The following is a 15,272-nucleotide window of genomic DNA, read 5'->3' as shown; positions in this document are numbered from 1 at the left end:
CCAGACTAAACTATCTTGGTTCCAACCCCAGCAAAATCATCTGCCAACTGGGTAGCTGTAGGCAAATTCCTTAATCTCTGACTTATAATGAGCATTATAAAACCTCACTTGTAGGGTTGTTTTGAAGGTTAAATCATACACATGAAGTGTTTAGCATGATCCAGGCAGTAGCAAGATCTGAATAAGTGATAGCTCCTGCCATTACTGGGAAACTTGTCCATGAAATCTCTTGAGTAAAACTACACAGGGGATAATGCTGACTCTGTTTCTCTATGTAGATAATGTTTGCAGAGTTCTTGGAATTATAGGCAGTAGTCTACATAGCAGCAGTGAATTTCACCCCAAAGTCAATGAATCCTTTGTGATGACTGACAACTTCAACAGATAAAGAACTGCTGTGGCCTATGCTGAAAATGTGCACCTAAACCCCATGTTCCTTCAAAGGCATTTGTGTTTGTTCAGCCAAATGTGCAGTTCTCTAAAGTGCATAGTTTTGACAGTCTTGTGCCTTTTATAGCACAGGAAGGCTTTTTAGCCCTAATATTCCTGTTTTTTAAAAAAGGCTTAACAAAGCCATCGTTTGCTCAAATAAAATATTTATAACAATAGAAAAAAATTCAGATAAGCTCTACCTTGCCCTAATGGTCTCAATACATAGAGGAAATGAAACTAAGACACTGGAAAACCTCAAATATGTATAAGTGAAACTGCTCAGAACAAGTCAAATGGATAGAGAGCTATGTACAGTTCCCTTCAAGAAAACAGCAACTATAAAAACCTGAATTTTGTAAAGGAAACACAACACAACGGTGTTTAACCTCTCAGCTTTTTTTAACAAGCATGCTCTCTACTCCAGGGAACATTTGATATAATTAATTAATTAAAGCCAATTTTTACTTAGTACTTCTGTAAAGGAATATTGCTAATGTAAATCCATCCCTAAAACTGGAAGGTCCAGGGTAAGAGTTCAAACACAGGCCCAAACCATAGATCAAAATATCTAAAGTTACAAATCGAGCTAACAAATTGCCCAATGAAATAGGTTTTATCCTTTTACCTCAGCTGACAAATCTATCTTTGCAACATTTCAAAAGACCAGATTCAACTTTAGAACTCCTGCAGTACTCAAACTCCCACCTCATAAATGGGTGGTGTATGGGCTGGGATTGTGGCTCAGTGGTAGAGCACTCGCCTAGCACGTGCTAGGCCCTGGGTCAGCACCACATAAAAATAAAATAAAGATATTGTGTCCAACCAACTAAAAAATAATAATAAATATTAAAGAAATGAATAAATAAATGGGTAGTGTGGGGGCCCTGGACCCGAGCCCTGTTAGTGTTGTTGTCCAAACATACACATTCATGGAGAGAGAAACGCAAAACACTAACAGTCTCTTTCTCTCTTTCCCTCTCCCTCCCTTCCTTTTTCCCTCTCTATCAAACACACACACACACACACACACACACACACACACACACAACCTTCCCCTTGGCCACCTCCTTAGGCAAAAGGTATACAACAAATGGCCTTGAAGACCTTCAGGAAAATGGACTCAAAGGGTCCTAGTAGATGCAAGCTTAGGAAAGGGAATTTGGGGTTTCCAGGGCCCAAAATAAGGTCTAAAATAGGAAGAATGTATAATTAGGAGACCCGGGAGTGTGCCCATGCCATGGCCTAGGTCTGAGCAGAGAATATGAGCAGGTGCCCGCTGAAACCCAGGATAGATGCTTCTTTTGCCTGTATCCTAGGCCTATATTTTAGTTGTAGAGCTGAAAATACTTGGAGAAAAATATGCCAAGTTGAGAACCTCCAAGGAGACCTTTGCCCCAAGCTGGATGCCAAGGCCTAAAACGCTGATCAGGATCAATGAAAGGCAGAAGCAACCCTGATGGAATAGCTGAGGAGGAGATTCAATCTACAAGGCTTCAAATTAGCTGGACCTCAGAAGTCAAAATATTCTTCATTATGTTAGATCAAAATCTGCTCTTCTTGCCCTGGCCAGCAGTTGTTTGACCTCTGTGAACAAAGGATGGTCCCACATGCTCAAGATTTACAATATACATCTTTGAAAGTGGTGTCTGTCAACTGCTGTAATGGTCAAGGCCTAGGTCATCCACAGTGGCTCTGGCCCATGTGAAGCAATTATCAGACTAAGCCAATAGGAAGAGGGAGATGATGTAAGCAGAGAAAATCCATTAATATCATCTGATGATATTAGATGGCAAGTTTTTCCTCTTTCCTCAGACACTGCATCTCTGTATCCCTCCTTTACCCCTCCCAATACACCACACACACACACACACACACACACACACACACACAGTAAAAAGAACCTAAACAGGACAGGCTTAGAATGAACACTCACACACAAATACACACACCACAAGTAAACTTGAGCAGGCACCATCTTTCCATTTAAGAGATAAAGATAATGAAACATATCTTTTGGTTTCTTCATGGGAATCACATTAAGTAAGGTCAAGTGGGTGGTTCAGGGTAACTTCTTGAAGGTTAGTTCTTCCAGGCTCTCTTCTCCCTATCTCCCCCTTGAACTGAGTCCATTTGCCCACGCAGCATTCCAAACCCTCTGACACGCTGCGCAAAGAAGCATGATAACCATTATCTTGCTTCCTTTAGAAGCAACACGTACCTGGAGATCAAGATAATGCAAGGAAAGGAGAGAGTACAAAATACATGGTGAGCATGTTTGCTGCTAATACCTATCTGCCAAGACATTTGCACTGAAAATCATAATTTAAATCTGCTGAAGCTGTACATATGGACCTGGAGGGCAGAAGCTAACAAGGTGATAGAGTTATGTTTTTATGAGGAACTTGGCTAAATAATACCAAGCTGCAGCCAGGAAGTATATTTCCCTGCACCCTATTTTAAAAGTATCTTAGTGGTTTGCATCTGACCTAAGTAATATTCAAGCTGCTCTAGAGCAGACAGTGACTGCGACAGGACCGCATTTCTCTTAGACCAACTCTGCTTCACTGCTTATAAACCAAAACAACACATGATGAAAAAAGAAACTTAAAAACTAAATTTGAGATTCAGCCTACATTTTTAGCAAATGTCTCCTTTATGACAATCTTGTAGTTTAAAAAAAAAGAGAAATTCAGTATTTATTGGATCATTTTGGTTGGTGAAAACTTTTAAAAAAATTTTTGCAATGGCTTTTAATGCCATACACTAGTTTAAAATTTAGAATCAGAAGGGTTAGATGGAAATTTCTAGTAGCTTTTCATCATGTTTGTTAGAAGCTGAAATATCTTTTCCCATATTATATCAGAATACAAGGTCCAATTATTTAGTATAAAAACAGCCAAACTGCTGTTCTAACTGATCAGAGTTAAAATTATTCTTATTGAAAGATCTTGCTGTAGAGCAAATAGCCAATAAACAGTAACTGGTTGGTTTGGTAAATGCACGACCCAATTTGCATGACATCCTGCAGGATGCACTTTCCAGATGCTACATGATGTGCCAGCTCTGAGGGAGACCCTGAGACAGTGAGACCCACTCCTTGCTGAAAGGTCTAATGGAAAGGGCGTTCCATAAAGATATAATTTCACTTGCTACAGTTATGAGCTGAAAGAGAGAGACAGTGTACACAGGAAGGGGCACTTAGCTCAACCTGGGACATTCAAGCAGGTTTCCTTAAAAGACAACACAAGTTGAGTTTTGACAACTGAGAGAAAATTAGCCAGGTAGCAGGCATTCCAGAAAGAGTAACAGCTTGATAAAGACACAGCAGCCTAAACTGCATTGGAAAAATGTAGTCCTTAGTGGGATGTGGAGACACAGATACAACAGGGAACCCAGGTCTCTAAGGTCTTCATTCAGCCTGATGAAGGAGTTAATAATAAGCAAATCAGGTATTGGGCACTTACTAGGTTGCACACTATGTTAAGCACTTGAAAACTTTATTTTATTTAATCCTCACCTTTATATCCCCATTTTACAGATATGAGTGAGCGTTAGAAATTAAAGAGACTGAGACAGGCTACACAGTCAATGAATGGGAGGTGGCTTTGGAATTCAAGATGGCTTGATATCATGGCTTGTACCCTACAGTATTCTACCTCCAGACTATCCCCAAAGAAAAGACTAAGTGGACACATTGGGTCCACTATACTGGCTACAGAACAGAGAAGGGGTTCATGGGTGGCCCAATTGTTTATCTATAGAGACTAAAAAAAAAAGGGAAAAAAAAAGAGTGAGAATAAATCAATTCAAAAATACAGTCAGAGGTACTGAAAAGGAAATATTCCACATGAACATTAGCTTAGCACATTTAACAACAACAAAAAAAATGGGCTTTTGAAAACAAGATCAAGAAAATATAAGGACAGTTTTCATTAATGTTTCCATGTACACAGGGTTAAAATATATATCCCTTTCTTTGCTTGGAACACACTGCATCAACTCAGTGAGGATAAAGACCAGGCTTGTCTTATACATTCAGGATGGAGTCTCCAGATCTGAGCTCCCTACCTAGCAGAAGGAAATACTCAATAAGTATTGTTGAGAAGGAAGAATAAGAAATAGCCACTTTTTACAATGTCACTAATAAGATGTCATTATTGATTAGAAAAATAGAGTTAAAAACTAAACCTAAACAAAAATGTAAAAAGTCATGTTGATGAATGAAAAGTCATCAACAAAACATGTAACAGGCTGAATATACAGATAATGGTAAGGAATGGTCACCATGAAAGGCTAAGTCAAAAGAGAAGGTAATGGCTAGGTATAGTGGCACAAGCCTGTAAAACCAGTGACTCAGGAGGCTGAGGCAGGAAGATCACAAGTTCAAGGCCAGCCTAGGCAGCTTAGGAAGACCTTGTCTCAAAATAATAATTAAAAAATAAAGGACCAGAGATATAGCTCTGGGGTAAAGCACCTCTGGGTTAAGAGAGAGAGAGAGAGAGAAGATAATGAATTCAAAATGTGGTTAGTATTTTGTATAACTTGATAAAAATAAAATGTTATTAAAGGAAGTGGCCTAGAGGTGAATATGCGCTTTCTGGGGGTGAGTGGGGCAAGTGGACCAAAGATCACATTCTAGGCCTGATGATCTTTAGTCTCTGACACTGAAAAATATAAGTATACTGTTAAGGCGATTTTTTAGGAACTAGGAACATTTACCTTCTATGACATTGTTTAGTCCCCAACAAGAATCTTTTCTTAGGTGTCTGAAAAGTAGAAGTCTCATTTTTCAGATCTTAAGTTTTTGGACAATTTTTTTTTTCCCAAAATAGTCCTTTCTTATTTTTGAGCATGTAGGAAGAATGAATGTACTAAGTCAAAAATTTAAAAACAAATTTTTTTGAAAGTTTAAAAACACATTTTTTAGATTTTTTTCTTAAAATGAAATTCTTTGCCCACATGTGAAGCTACTATATTTAAAAAATGATTGAGTAGGAGGTAGTAAGTAATCTCATCCCCTTATATCTTATCTTGCAATAAGGTATTGCAAAAGAATGTTTTCACACTTTGCCAATTATGTTAGAAAGACCCGAAGCTATCTATTTACATAGAAAATTAAAATGTAAGTGTGATTACATTTCTCATCATTATTGTAGCTATCTTCAAACTTTAATCAACTTTGAAAATTTAATTTCAATGGAATATAGACAAACTCACAACGATTCTTTAGTTCAAACATTTTGAAACTTTAATGTCATAAAAATATGAAAATTGTTGGCTTAATAAAACTTGAAAGCCAAGTAAAAATCACTAGGCTTTTAAAAAGCAGATTGTTTAAAAGTGTGTGTATAGATAAAATGAAACCAACTCATGGACTATTGAGTCTGGAATTTGCAAATCATAAATTTTATCCAAGTAAATAAAACTTCACTAACAAAATCAGGGCCTGCTAATTTCTTTCTTTCCTGATCTGAAACTTAAGTTTAATGTGCACAGAAAATTAAGGGTGCCATGTTTATATTTATTAACATAATGTAACTGTTTTTGAGAGTCTGGAGTAAAATCAGAGGCAGCTACACCTTCTGTTACTGCAATGTAGGAAAACAGTTAAGAAAGAAACACAGATTTTATTGAACTATAGAACTCAAATTTGTGTTAGGATTTGTTCTTCTTTCTTGCAAAAGTGGAGAACCGAACCCTCTGCATTTCACCCAAAATCTACACAGGACATCTCCACGTTGCCAAGAGGGAAAGAGGGTGTAAAATGTTACAAGGTGAAAGGTTTGTAAAATCATCCAAATCTCCACCATGCCATTTTACAGATGAGGAAACTGAGACTTAGAAAGGGGAATATTCTGCCAGACCTCAGCTGCGCATACCGAGGTATACGAATCACAGCAGCAAAATATCTACTTCGCCTTTTTATGGGTTCTGCACTTCGCATAACAAGTCTTTAAGAACTTAATTCGTGCATTTTTTTTTCCTTATAAACATCTCTTGGATTTTTACCATTGCCCTTCCCTCCAATAATATCTGCAGAAAACCTTCAACTCTCTGAAGGCAGGACTCTCTTGCTCCAGACAACCATCTCCAGAGCCTAGAACTTATTTTCTACCTTACTATCTCCACTGCCCCGTTATCCACACAGGCAACCCCAGACAAATTAACAAATTGGAAATCTCTTTCCTTGAATCTTGTATTGAATAATTCAGGGCCAAGAAAAGGGCCTGGGAGGGTAGCGTGGCCATTTCCAGGAGCTAAGGATTGATAAAGTGGCCAATTGAAGAAGTGTCTCCGGAAGAGCTGGGTGTGCACGCAGCATCGCCTTCGGCCACAGAGGGCCCAGGTGTGCAGCTGCTTTGGCGGCCCGAGAGGCTGCTGCCCCGGGCCGCTGCTCCCCGGCCGCCTGCAGATAACCAACTTCTCAAACTTCCCTTTCCGGGGGTGAGGGCTCGCTTCGATCGCGGCCAACAAAACGCCTTTCCTGCTCGCACAAAGGGGGCCAGACATGCCTTGCGCCCCCTTGCAATTGAACTTTTCTTCTCTTTTTCAAGTAAAACCCCCACATGCCTGCGGCCACAGGAATCGGGCTGCTTGGGTGCCGCCCGGACAAACTTTCCCGGTTTCGGCCGGAGTCCCGGGATCCCGGGGCCGACTGTCAAGCGCAGCGAAGGGCTGAGACGCCCAAGAGAACCCAGGCGCCTCGCCCAGCCCAGGCTGGGGGCCACTCACCCGACTTCTGAACGTGCGGTGGGATCGTGCTGGCGATGCGCGTCCACAGGACGATGTGCAGCGGCCACAGGCCCCTGAGCAGCCCCCGACCCATGGCAGACCCGGCTGCTCGTCATAGACCGAGCCCAGAGCGCAGCGGAGGGAGCCTTCCCAGACCCCTGGCTGCGCCTCCGCGCCGCGCCCTCTCTGGACCCCCGCGCCTGGCGGGCCGGACAGATGTGCCGGCCAGATGTGGTGCCCGCTCGCCAGCGAGGAGGGCGCCTGGAGGCCGGCGGAGGCCCCCGGCGGCCGAGGCGAGCTGCGCAGGAGGCCGGCTCCTGCCCCGAGCGTGTGCGCGCGCGGGGGTGTCGTCGGTCGGTGCGCGCGAGTGACTCACAACTTTACCCGGGCGCTGGGCGGGGGAAACAGGAAACTCCTCGCCAACAGCTGGGCAGGACCTCTAGCCGCCAGAGAGCCTTCTCCCTCTCCTCGGCATCCAGCCTTGGCTCTCTCCTAGCTGCCAATCACGTCCCCAAGACCGGCCCCTGCGAGGACTTTGGCAAACTTTCAGCTGCCCCTCACCGCCCTCCCACATCACCCAGGAGTTCCTCTGGTCCAAGTATTTACTCAGGAGTGACTAAGTGCATGCATTTCACAAAGTACCAACATGGAAAGTGTCTGCACTTTCCATAGCACCCCACGAAGCATCTCCTCCCTCCTGGTAACCTTCTCTGGGTTGTTCTAGGTGCTTTATAGCTGCGTTTTCAAACTACAAGTTGAGATTCAGGAGTGGACCCTGAAATTCAGTTAGTGAGCCCTGATTACATTTTTCTCCAATAATGTAATGATAAGTGTTGCTTCGTTAAACATAGGTTGTGTGTATATGCATACACACACACACACACACACACACACACACACACACATTCCACCACATTGTCAAAAAGAAAATTTTACTGTAGGATTAAAGTCTAGAGGTTTTTCTCAAATTTTAATGTGTATTATTGATCACGTGGGAATCTTGTTAAAATGTAGATTCTGATTCAGTGGGTGTAAGAGGTAGCCTGATATTCTGCGTTTCTAATGATTTCCCATGGTACCCCAATTTTGACAGCTAATGCCCACGTTTTCATTCCAAGTAAAGAAAGAGAATTTGTAGCTTCTAAGTGAAAGGAAGTAACAGTAGGAAGAAAATTTCAAATTTCCCTTCTTGCTGGGGTTTCCAAGTTTGCCCAAAACAATCCTAATTTACATCTGTTTTACAGTTCAAATACTAATAGAACCTCTTTTCTCTTAGATGGGTTCAGATCAGATAATGAATTATATGATCAACCTACTTCCAGCTCTGAAAAGATATAGATTCTGGATAGCACTGTAGTCAGGAGATTTTCCAGCTGTTCAGGCAATGAATTTCTTTGCTTGAGAAAGATTACTTGCAGAGGCAGGTGTCAGGTTCGCTGGGAATCTAAGCAAATAGCCCTCCCCCAAACCCAATCCTGAAATCTTCCCTGTCAGTCTGAGTTCATTTGCTTCATCCTGGTACTTTAAGTCTTGTTCAGACTAGGACCAAGAGCTGTCTTGAGATGTTGTATCTTTTAAGAAAATGGCACTTCCCAGCCCTCATGTTTAGGGTAAAGGAGATGCAGGATAACCAGTTGGGCTAACCATCTTGCCCACCAATAACCTAGCCAGAGCTAGGTGATTGAAGATTAGGAAGACTGCGTTTAAAATCCTGGTCTCCGCATTTCCTCCTCAACACCCCTCCCATGCCATTGCCATTCCTTAAGCAGGCATGTCTCAGCCATTCACTCTCTGACAGGGTTTGGGCCCTTTCGTTCAGTTTCTCAAACCAGAGCTGAAGTCAACTTTGCAAAATGCACTCCTGGCTACACCAACCCTCTGATTAAAAGAGAATATAGAAACCAAAATCTTTGTACTTGCCTTTAAACCCCCACCTCTCTTGTAACCTATCATTTGGCTTCCTTCATTCCCTGTCTGCTGAGCACCTCTCTACACTCCTGGAACATGCTTCTGTGTTCCCAGTAGACAGAACCTTCTCCATTGTGTCCTTCCCTTCCTCTCACCTCCATAAGTACATCTTTTGGTATAAGTTTTCTTGAAACCCTTTGCCTCTCTTCTTTTAGCACTTACTACAGCTTCAGTTTTATAATTATGTGTACCATTCTTTAATTTCTATTCCGATCCCCCATTCAACTCCAAATTTCTAGAGGGCAACCACTGTGGATTTCCCCCACTTACTGTTTCCAGGAACAAACCCATTAGAGGTGATTCAGGATATTTATTGAAAAAATAAATGGCGGATGTGATAGATATTCAGAAGAAGAAAATTGTACTCAACCATCATAGGTACTTCATAAGTATGGAGAAGGCATTCTCTTACCTAATAATTTGAGATACAAACAGATTAGGTTTCAGCAAAGGTGATGTCAACACTACTTCCTTTTCCTAAGAATAGAGAAGTGTGGGGGTGTTTTTGTTTGGTTGGTTTTTGTTTTTTTTCCAAATTTGCTCAAGTTCCTCTGGACAATAGAGATGTACTCTCTTACCTGGGCAATTTCAAAGACTGTTGTCATCCCACAGATGTGCCCTACATAGTTAGATGCTGGGTCTCTGCTATTTGATTCCTGGTGAAATGTTTCACCAGTGGTCTTTTTCACCATATGCCACTAATGTAGATTTTAATTTGGTTTATTTTAAACATTTCTGATTGAATATGCAATTACCTGTAAAGCTAAGGAGTGTCTGAATTCAGCATTGCCAAGTACAAACCGCAACTAGTCTTTTAGAACTCTTTATGATATATCGTAGGAGTGTAAACTCATACAAATTGCAATTTGACACTGAAAAAGTTGTCAAGATGCCCTTCCTTTGGGATTCTCTTTGAAAGGGAAGTCTGATACCCTCAATGGGGACATTGTTTTTACCTATCATTGTTTATTTGGCTTACTGTAATTTTCTGTGGGCTCAGCCAGTTAATAAATAAATGAAGAGGTTGGGTCATTTGCCACGGAAATGAAAAAAGGCTAACTCAGAGTTTAACAACGGGGAAGGTAATTGTAAAGCCCTTACCAAGTTGCAAAACAATAAAAATCAACTTGAACTTGAATCAAAGCTAAACAGCCTGACCATCTTTATTTTTCCAGTTTTATAGACTCTGTGCTGATAGGCACAAAGAATTGAACTGAATCAAAGTGTGGTTGGTTTGAACCTTGCATTTCTCAATTGTAGTGAGAGAAAGACATTCTGCCCCCTAAACTTTTTGATACACAGCTGTTGAGTTTACTGGCAGCCAAACTGGTGGACAGGGAGATTCCTCTCCTAATGAATCAATCATTCTGTGTTCTCAGCTCTTATCTCCTGACCAGTTTTCCTTCCATTGTGAAGCAAACCAATAAGCATTGAGACAATAGCAAATTGCTGAGGGTCACCCAACTTTAAGGGCCATCCATGATGCTAACTCCCCCAGGAAGCACTTTGTGATTTCCTAGCCTCATCTGATCACTCCTCACCCAGGCAGGACCCAGCATTGAACATAACTCATCTATTTTTAAATATTTGCCCCATTTTGACATACACTACATTGTGATCATTTATTTCCTCCTTAGAATTCTATCCCACCAGTTGCAAAATCCTTGAAATCTTTTCAAATTAGATCCCCACTTTGTGCCCTACAAATACTAAGTACTCAATGGTATGTTTCCTGGTCTGCAGTAAAGGGAAAAATGAGAATATCTGTTTTCCTAATCCGTCCTCTCTCTTGCAGTTTTTGTAGATACTAATAAAAACTGCAATTATGCCACAGGTTTGCAGAAGGCATCAATAGATTCTTTTGGAAAAACATAACTTTTTAAACTACAAAGCAATGTATGTTAATTGTAGGTAGGAAAAATATATAAAATACAGATAAACCAAAGCCAAAAATTAAAAAGAATTCTTAACCCTATTACCCAAAGATAATCATTGTTGGCATTTTGGATCATATCCTTGCACAACTACTTTATCTCTCCTTTACAGATGAAGAATTTGAGGATTAGAGAGATTACATATTTGGCAAAGGTCACATAATTAGTAAGAGACAGAGCTCAAGTTTGCACTCGGGCCTGTCTGGCTTCAGAGTCTGTGCTCTGGAGAAAGCTGAACAGAGGGTTAGTCCTGACCAGTCAAGGAGTTCAAGAAATGCCACCCCAAAGCTGCTTTGGTGTGCAGATGACCTTGAGCAGCAGGTATCTGGAGACAAGCCAATGTAGGGAGAAACATTTTCTGACTCCCCTTCTCTGCCTGAAGACAGATCCTCCAAAAGGAACTCAGTGGTCATGGGTCCCCTCCTTGAGAGCCTCATCTACCAGGGAAGATCAACTCCTATCACAAGAGGAGAGACTAGAAGTTGACCCCCTGCCCAGACAAACTTTATCACAAACCATCACCTCTTCTGAGGATGTACTAATCTTTTCCTGAAATCATTTCCTCTCCTGTAAGTTACCTACATCATCCATCTCATTTCCCCTTTGAAGGGGATATATAAGTCCTAAATCTTACTGGGATTTTGAGGGTTCATTTTTCTTTCCTGTGATGCCCCTATACTCATAAGCTTGTATCCCTTTTCTCCAGTTAATTTGCTTGTTATTTCATGGACTGTTTTTAAATTCTCAGGGGAGAAAGGGAATGTCTTTTCTCCTTTGCACTGACCTAGTAGCTCTAGCTGTTCTGGGTGACTCTGGAATGATCAAAGCTGTCCTTTGCTGTTGCCACCGTCTCCCCTCTTACTCATTAACTAGTGCAGTCACCTCTCCATCTGAAAGTTGACTGCTTAGTCACACCTTGTCTTTAACAGGTAGTCAGTGGCTTGCTGACCCTTGGATTGCCTAGCATACTCTCTCCCTGGGGATCCTCTCTCCTTCGGTTTCCATGTCCCTGCTGTTTCCCACACCGAGGATCACGTCTTTGCCCCAAGTTTTGTTGAAGCTCTAATCCCCACGTTGACTATATTTGCCAACTGGGACTTCAAAAATATAATTAAGGCTAAATGAGGCCGTCAGTATAGGCCCTTCACCCAACATGTGATTGGGGTCCTTCTAAAATGAGGAAGCAATACCAGGGATGTGGGCACACAGAGGAAAGGCCACGTGGGAACACAAGTGGAGGCAGCTGCTGCAGAGAAATCAAACTTGTCAGTGCTTTGGTCTTGAACCTCCTGGCTCCAAACCCATGAGAAAATAAATTTCTGTTGTTTAAGACCTGCTTTCGGGCTGGGGCTGGAGTTGTAGCTCAGCGGTAGAGTGCTTGCCTTGTACATGTGAGGTACTGTGTTTGATTCCCAGTACCACATATAAATAAACAAATATAATAAAGATCCATCAACAACTAATATATATATATATATATATATATATATATATATATATATATATAATTTTTTATATTAAAAAAAGACATGCTATCTATGGTGTTTGGTTATGACAGTCCTGGCAGATAAATACACCTACTTCCTGCATGCCTAGCCAGTTGCTCCTTTTCTGTCTCTCTATAGCCTTGTTTTCTTCCTCTTATTTATTGGTCAAATGCTGATGCATGCAGTTCTGTCCTCAGCACCTTCTCTCACTCCTCCTGGGAGAATATGTATGCTTTTATGACTTCACTTAAAATATATGATGATGTTCAGATCTGATTATCAACTTCTGATTTCTCACCCAAGTGACAATTCATCCACTGGCCTATTTGACTTTTTTCCTAGATGTTACTCTGGCATCACATGCTCATTCTTCTAAAATAATACAAATGTATATTGCCTTTTTATATTCCCTATATGGAGAAGAGTCTGTGCCTCCAACTGGTAACACAAGCCAGAGGTAGAGAAGTCAGCTAAGAGTTTGTCTCTACTCCTCAGAACCAAACATGCACTGGATCCTATTTGCTTCCTAAATACTCCTGAGTCTCTTCTGTTCTCATCACTTCCACTGACATTATCTTAATTCCATCTCTTGTTATTTCACGTGGGATGACTTCAGTTTTCTCACAGGCTTGACTGCCTAGTCTCCCTACATTCTCTTACATTCTCTTACATCTACTGCTACCAGAGTGTTCCCTGCCCAAATGCAAGAATAACAATCACACTTAAAATTCTTCAGTGGCTTATCACTAATTTTAGGATAGAATTTCAACCCGTGATTCATCCATCTATTCATTCATCCTATTTTATTCTCTGCTATAACCCCAAATTGTGTTAAATGCCAAAAACATGAGAAACCAGAAATGTAACCCTAACTTTAATTAAAGAGCATTAGGCTGCCGTCATGTTCTAAAGTGACATAGATAAGTCTTCCAATAAGATTCATAAAGGTGATGTTTTTTAATGAAAATATGGTTAGCTTAGAGTTATCACAGGAGCAGATAGAAGAGGCCACCATTCCAGCCTCAGAGTAGAGGCCATCAGAGGGAAAGAAGTTCATTTGGGTAGACAGGTAAAGGAACGTGGAGGGTTTTACAGAAACACAGGTCAGGCCTGTGAAGACAAAATGATGGGCAAGCTTACAGTGAGAAGCAAATGTGAAGATTTCAGAGTGCCTAATGTATAGATTTGAAGGGATCTTTTGATGGAATTGTTGGCTCCAATTCTACATCCCTCCCTGAATCCATGCTCTATGCATTAGAGCTATGTAGTTCCTTCCATCAGAAGCAAAGGCTTCTGACTTCTTACCTTGAGTTTGGCTGTGTCACTGTGGCCACCAGGGTGTTAATAGACATGAAGCCAGTGAAGACCTAACAGGTGTTTGGACTGTTGCCTGCTCACGGTTCTACGCGACATTGAGCTGTGTAGGCCCTAACCCTAACCCTAACCCTAACCCTAACCAGCTAGCCCAGGGAGGTTAAGGGGCATGTGGAAGAGATTCAGATTCAATCTCCCACTTGGACCAAAACCCAAACCCTGTTAGTAGACTCTTAAGCCTACCTACTGCCAACCCATATATGTGACAGTAAGAATAATGAATTTTGTTAAATCACTGACTCTTGGGGTAATTTGTCATCCAGAATATTTGAGGCAATAGCTGGAATGGAAGAGATGTTAAGGGTGGGGGATCATGGGGGAAAAGATGCTAAATAAGTATGCAGGTAGCAAGATCATGAAGGTTCTCATAGGCCAAAACATCATGGGTTATTTTGAGGAGAGCACCCTGGTGATAGGGAGATAGTAGGCTTCTAATTTAAACTTTTCAATTCATCTGTAAACTCAGTTTATCTACAGACAGTTACACAATATTGACAACACCATTTCTGGCTTACCTAAACTGAATTTGCCCCTTCTTACTTGCCTTTAAGGTTAAATTTTATTTAGAACCTGGATGCTTAAGGAATAACCTATCTTTATCTAAGTGTGCATATTTGACCCAGTTCTGGTCAAAGAGATGTAAAAAGAAATCCGATGGGACTTGTGGGAAAATATTTTTTTTAATATCTAGCAAGAAATAAATACCTGAAAGGAATATTCTGCCACTCACCACGTTGGATCACCTACCTTTCTTCATAATTGGAGAAGGGTAAAACAATTACAAATGCTGCAGTCACCCTTCATCATGAGAGGAAAGCCAGACATGTCACAGAGGAGAACCAAAGATCCAATACCAGCAACGATCTCGATGTGGACATGAATTGAGTGTAGTGGATCTTCTTTGAAGAAGGTGACCATTCTCTTTCCCTTCCTTCACTGTACTGACATACTGGTCCTCACATTGATGGGCAGGATGGAGTTTATTTTGTAAGTGTTATCTCCCTGTAAATCTAGGCCAGCTTTGTAACTTGCTTTCACAACAAATTATATATATTATATATAAATTGAAAGTGACACAGTGCTTATTCTGGGACTGACCTTAAAGAGAGATTTCCTTTCTCAGAAACCAGCTAAAAATTCCAAATGCCCTGAGACCATCGTCCTGTGAGGACGCCCAAGCCAGCCAGGCAAGAGGCCCTAAGGAGAAAGAAATGCCCAGCCAGACACTAGTGACTCTAGCTCTTCTATCTAAACTTCTTAGCCTGAGTGAAGAAGTAATGTCAGACTGTCTAGTCCCAGGAAATACCAAGAGAAGCAGAACCAGCAAGGTGATCCCAGTCCCCAT

The 15,272-nt window shown here is 41.2% G+C and overlaps 1 protein-coding gene across 2 annotated transcripts in view; it reads right to left on the bottom strand.

Moving 5' to 3' along the window:
* The window catches only part of Tgfbr2 (transforming growth factor beta receptor 2), an 84,165-nt gene extending 76,668 nt beyond the window's left edge, over positions 1 to 7,497 (bottom strand). For both annotated transcript variants that reach the window (XM_026405944.2, XM_026405951.2), the window contains exon 1: positions 7,165 to 7,497. In XM_026405944.2, coding sequence (XP_026261729.1) covers positions 7,165 to 7,258 — 94 coding nt within the window. In that variant the 5' untranslated portion in view covers positions 7,259 to 7,497. The remainder of the gene's footprint in view (positions 1 to 7,164) is intronic.
* Positions 7,498 to 15,272: the final 7,775 nt, after the last annotated feature.

This window comes from Urocitellus parryii, chromosome 3, assembly GCF_045843805.1.
Source record: "Urocitellus parryii isolate mUroPar1 chromosome 3, mUroPar1.hap1, whole genome shotgun sequence".
Lineage (NCBI taxonomy): Eukaryota > Metazoa > Chordata > Mammalia > Rodentia > Sciuridae > Urocitellus > Urocitellus parryii.
Note: the sequence above shows the minus strand (reverse complement) of the source record. Positions and strands in the feature narration are given on the sequence as shown.